Consider the following 6,000-nt stretch of genomic DNA (forward strand, 5'->3'; position numbering starts at 1 on the left):
TAACCAGTAGGATTAACAATCAAATTTGATTATTGTGATAACAATTAAATTTGCAGGAAGGAGGCAATTGGATAATTCCTAATGAAAATGTTGGGTAGGGAAATAAAGAGAAGATATCTGGGAACAAATTTTGCATCTCTTTTGGCGTTGTTTGGGTGTGTGTGTGTGTGTGTGTGTGTGTGTGTGTGTGTGTGTTTGTGTGTTTGCATGTGAGATCAATACTAAACTCTGAGAGAGCCTTGTGATAAGCTACCTCCCCACGGTAGGGAATTAGTTTTCAGGAGGGAAGACTTTTCAGATCCCAGAGAAAACGTGCGAAGACCTGAGGTGGAAAGAGAACTGTTCCACAAGCCCGGAGACCTGAGCCTGAGCCGTCAGCCAGGGAAGACACATAATATAGACTCAGGAAAGGGGAAACAAAAGGATGGGAAGTCACCAAGGTCAAGAGTATGCTTTCCTTATCACTCTGGGGGTGTCACACAAGCCAAGTGGCTCTGACGCAACCTTTACCACAAACAGTTCAAAGAGCTCTAGGCTGGATCCTGTAAGACGAGTTTGTCACACACAGAGTATTCCCTCTTTCTTCGGTTTCATAAAGTCTAAATGTCAGGTCTCTGTTTTCTTTCAGTGGTCCCCAGGAAACTAAGTCTTCCCAGACCTGTGTCTTTTTCCATCTTCCCTGATGTCCTCCCACTGGCTCAAGAGTCATTGGCAAAGGTAGTGTCAGCTGTCTTTTGTGACTTGCTCAACTTAAGTACAAAGACAAGCTGAGAAAAAAGAAAAAAAAAAAAAAAAAGCCACAGATTATGTGAGAAACCTCATCAAATCCAATCAGCCAGGCTTAAAGAAAATAACCTGACCACTCATATGCACTCGAACACACGTGCACATAATAAAATGTCTTTTTTTTTTTTTTAAATCTAAGATAACATCCCTCCCAGGTTTGGAGTCCAGTATTCCCAAATACCCACTAGGCCACACTCACCCCTCCCCCACTCCAGCAGGCCCCAAGCAAAGGAGGGCAGGCTCTGGTTGGCCCAGCTCCAAGTTTTCAAAACTGCTTTCAGTTTCTCTTTACAGCAAGAAACCCTACCCCACCCAACTCCAACAGGCCAAAAGTTCTAAATCAGTATGACACTTCCTCCGCCTACTTGATCTACGCTACTGAGTTCTCCAAGTCCAGTGCCCTACACTCCAAGAAGGCTTCACTGGAGTCCACTGTAACTGTGTTACTGCCTTTACCTTAGAATCTGAACACATACTCCAACAACTCCACAAAGACAGATCCCAGTGCCATAAACCTGGTACCTGGCTTAATGCCTGGCCCCAATTAGAATTCCTCATAACATTCAGCAAATAAGACCGCACACTTTCAGGCTGGTGAGATGACTCAAGGAGCACACAGAAGAGATGAACACTCTCTGACACTCACCGACAAACACCACACACACTAAACTTCATTTCAAAGTCTCTCAAAAGAAGGAAGAAAGCTTAAATAACAGGTTTTTCTTTCCTAGGAGATTGTCAGAAAATATGACCAAAAAAATACTCAAGTTATACACTTGAAGTTTCAAATAATTGAATAATAATGAATAATTCAAAGTATTTGGGAAGGCCAGGGGAGGAGCATGGTGGTAGAACTGTAATCCTAGGCAGATCGGAGTTCAAAGACCATCCTGGACTTCATAGGAAGACCTAGAGAAAGTTAAAAAGAATGCATGTGTACAACCACAGGAAAGTTTTCAGACAGGAGGCAGGATGGAGATGGGTACTGGTGATGGGAACTCAGGCTAACACTGAAAACTAAGGCAGGACTACATAGCTGGCTTTCTGAATGAGACTAGAGCAGCTGCAAAGGCCAAGCCTACTTATTAAGTCCTTGAACTTGCTCTGGGTTCTGTTGGCCACTCTCTCCCCGGCATGCTACACCAGAGGTCCTGTCTAAGGAGGACAGTAGGTCGGACTGGTAGGATTGTAAAACTAAGGAAGTCAATAGCTTTTGGAGTAGAGCCCCTCGGCTTTCCCATTTCTTAGAAACATACTTCCAATATTTTTTTTGCACGCCTTAGTCTATACCACGTGATCTTAGTATTTCCCAGCTCCTCTGCAGAATTCAAAAGTAGTAATATACTTGCTTCGTGGAAAGTATTCTCAATGGCCACTCACATCTCCTAGGGGGCTTTGTTGGAAGTGTAACTCTTCAGACCCCACCCCAGACCTCCTGATTTTGCATTTAGCGATTCCAAAGCATATTTGTGCGCGTTGGAGCCCTCTCAGGAAGGCACAGCAGGTGCTGTGACTGCATCGGTAAACAGGAGGTGACCACAAGGAAAGGGCGTGCTTGAGACCCCAAGGTCCTTAAAGCTCCAGAAAACACGACAACCAGAATGCCCCGGGAGGGATGTCATCTACCAGGTTTATCCATCCTGGCTGTACAGTGGGGAGTAGGAATGAGAACCTGGATGCTAGGGATGCGACTCCTTTTACAGTAATAAGTTGGAGCAACACGGGAAGTGTGAGTGAGTGAGTGAGTGCTCCTCTCCCTGGTCCCAACCACAGGCCGCCCGGGCTGACAAGGCCAAGTCCCCGCCCACTTCTGCTGTCACCCAGTCAAAACAAAGCCGGAGTCTACAGCGCAGAGTCGCTCTCCCCTGCAGCCTGGAGATGCTGAGCCCCCTACAAGTGCTCTATAGCTGGATGCCCTGGGTGCCTAAAGTCCCCAAAGAGGGATAATGGCAAGAAAGCTGTCTTCAAACTGAGCAGACACGCTCGCCGCCTGGGCTGTCACCCTGCCAGACCCTGTTTACACCCTAAGCGGCCAGGATCCCGCTTTCGCTAAATAAGTAATAACAATAATGACAGGGTTGTCGCCGCACGGCCGAGGCCGCCAGGCGCCAAAGGACAGGGGTTTGGGGCAGTGCCCACCTCCCACCCCGCGCTCCGCCCCTTCGCTCCCGTAGAGCGCCAGGATTCCAGGACACTTCTGGGTGCTCCACAACCCAGCTCCTCCTAGCGGGGCTCAGTGGGGAGAGCGAGCGCGAGGAGACACACGCTAAGATGCCCCCAACCCCAAAAAAGCTGCTTCCCAACCCCGACATATCTGCCACACCAAGCACAGTTACACTCCCTGTGAAAGGACTCCCGCGAGCTCCTACAGAGCAGAAAAAGCCCCAGGGTAGCCCGAGCGCTCCGAAGCCAAGACTCATCCTTCCCAGAAGAGGGACACCGCCAGATCTAGAAGACCCCCTACCCCTGTCCCAGTGAGACGCTGTGCAAGCCGCAGCGGCAGAGCGCACGCAGAGAATGCAGCACTTCCGCGGTGCCGGCGGGAAGCTGGGAGTGGGTGGGGGAGGGGAAGGGGGGTCCGAGCCCGCCCGTGACCCCGCGATTGTGCTCATCCCAGCGGGTACCTTGCAGGCGGAGTACACGCCGAGTTTCTCCAGCTTCTTCGCCCGCGGAGCAGAGCGCAACTGCGCCTTCTTCACGGCGATCCGGGCCGAGCCGCCTCCTCCCGGTCCCTCGGCCGTGCCCGCCGCGGCCACAGCGGTCGCTGGCCCGCAGGAAGCAGAGCTCCCGGCAGCGGTGGCCAGGGTCCGGGGGGAACCGTGCGGGGGCGCGGGAGGCAGTGCTGGGGACCCGGCCCCGCCAGCCTCGGCCATGCCGCCCCGACTGTCACCCGCAGCCGCCAGGGTCCCCGCGGGCGCTGGTGGCGGAGCCGAGACCCTCCCCCCCACCCCGGCCGCCGCCCTGCGCCCTCCCCGCCCCCGCCGCACTCGGCCGCCAGCGATCGCAGGCCCCCGCGCCTCCCCAGGCGGCTAGGACGCTAGCGGGCCCGAGCGCCTTGGCCGCGCTCTGCTCCCCTGGGCCTCCGACATGCTGCTGCGAGCGTAGCCGCCCGCCGGGAGCGCCAGGGCCAGTAGGTGACCGGCGACCCGCGAGACCGGGCCGCTGCAGCCCAGGCACCTGCCGCCCTGCGCTGCTGGCGTCCCTGGGCCTGACACCCTCCCGCGCCGAGACCCAACTTCCTCCACCCTAGAGGGAGCCAGAGGAAAAAAAAAATGTTTTCCAGAAGTACCCGTCAGCGGCCAATCCTCCTCTTTGTTGCTAATTCACCAAAATCATGGCGTGAAGGGTTCCTTTTTTTTTTTTTTTTTTTTTTTTTTTTTTTTTTTTTGACTTTGGGTTAAACTTTTTCTTTTAACAATTCTTCCTCATCGTCTTCTCCTGGTAGTTTCTGAACCTAATATGACCAGAGAGGGAGGGAGATGACTCAATGGGATGTGTTTGTGTGTGTGTGTGTGTGTGTATGTGTGTGTGTGTGTGTGTTGTGTGTGTGTATCACATAATACTTGTTCGTTAGAGAACATTACATGTCGGCGAAATGAAAACTAAACGCATGGGAAAGTTTGAAATTAGTCCGCCTACGGGGTTCACTCAAGGTTGGCTACTTTCAGCTGCTAGTGTGTCTATTGTTTTCAAAGGTGAAACCCCAGCGTTCAAGTTAACCAGAAAGACAGCGTCCAGGAACCTGATTCCGATTTTTGACTTACACTTCAAAATCAAAACTATTGTCCCTGGCTCTGATGGCAGGAAGAGATTGTTTCATTTGTTCACATGGGTCAACCTTCCCAAAGCGACTTGAATAGCCCTGCATTGCCTGTCAGCACCGTTGGCAAGTGCCCTAATTCTGCGGAGCAAGCATAGTCACAATGTGGGACAATGGTCGTAATGAATTTGTGGTTGGTTGTCTAGCAAGCTTGGTAGCTCCTGCTGAACTCCAGCCATATGGGATGCGCTTTCCCTTGCAAATACTCTTTTACCAGTCATGTTTAAAATTGCATTTTATGTCTCAAGATGTGTTTCGCCAGATTCTGTGTCCTTTTAACGCAGAGTAATGCAATGCCAAGAGAAAAAGAAGTCTCTTCTCAAAGGAGTGACATCTACTGCTGGGAAACTGCAGCCTTACTAGGCTACATCTAACCGAAGTCCCTACCTAGGCTTGACTTAGCCTAGTGTGGAAGCTCAATAGAGTGAGACTCTTGCCTCAAAAATTAATTAATTAATTAATTAATTAATTAATTAAAAAACAGCTAGGCCAGGAGCGGTGGTCTTCACCTTTGACCCCAGAACTGCAGAAGCAGAGACTGGCCAGGCTCTGTGAGTTTGAGGAATTCTGGTCTAATGGTAGGAGTTCCAAGTCACCCAGGGCAACACAGTGAGACCCAGTGAGACCTTGTATGTAAACAAACAAGGAAAAAACTCACCATGTTTTTAATCCTGGCATTTGGGAGGCAGAGGCAAGTGGATCTCTTGAGTTCAAGGCCAGCCTGGTCTACAGAGTGGACCTGTCTGGAAAAACCTAAAAAAAATAAATAAAAAGCTCAGGGTTTTGTTTTGTTTTGTTTTGTTTGGGGGGGGGGGTTCAAGACAGGGTTTCTCTGTGTAGCCCTGGCTGTCCTGGAGCTCACTTTGTAGACCAGGCTGACCTCGAACTCAGAAATCCGCCTGCCTCTGCCTCCGAAAAAAGCTCAGGTTTTACATCACTGTCCTCTGGTTGTTCTTCAAGTTTTTACAATAACATCATTAAAACATTACTTACTGGGGAAATCCAGGTTCTCTTATATGTTCTTAGTGTCCTTTATCTAAGAATTTTTAAGTGGATTCAGAAGGAAGATTGAGGCCCATTGTATTATAGTGAGCTGTAAATTCTGGCAGCTGCCCAAAGGAAAACAGAAGGAAGAGAAAAACTGGCTCGTTTTTTAGAGTGCAGAAAGTAAGCCTGTTCTGCACTTGGAGCCTAGGTGGGGTGTAAGTAGCTGTACAAAAGGGTGGGTTGGGGCTGTGTATAACCTTCAGAGAAAAGTGGAGAATGCCCCGAGGGCCAGGGGTGGTATGCTTATGCTTTTGGCCAGAGACCAAAGAAGGGATAGAACTGGTGTGAAAACAAAGATACACCTTTTGAGTTAAGAGGTCAAAAAGGCAGACAATCTCAAAAAAACA

At 50.1% G+C, this 6,000-nt stretch overlaps 1 protein-coding gene across 1 annotated transcript in view; it reads right to left on the bottom strand.

The window, feature by feature from the left end:
* Positions 1–3,741, bottom strand: part of Kat2b (lysine acetyltransferase 2B) — a 100,303-nt gene extending 96,562 nt beyond the window's left edge. Inside the window, exon 1 of the mRNA XM_085833154.1 lies at positions 3,411–3,741. Within this exon, the coding sequence (XP_085689280.1) occupies positions 3,411–3,659 (249 nt within the window). The 5' untranslated portion in view covers positions 3,660–3,741. The remainder of the gene's footprint in view (positions 1–3,410) is intronic.
* Positions 3,742–6,000: the final 2,259 nt, after the last annotated feature.

Source organism: Mus caroli, unplaced genomic scaffold, assembly GCF_978045245.1.
Source record: "Mus caroli unplaced genomic scaffold, Mus_caroli_1 scaffold_18, whole genome shotgun sequence".
Classification (NCBI taxonomy): Eukaryota; Metazoa; Chordata; class Mammalia; order Rodentia; family Muridae; genus Mus; species Mus caroli.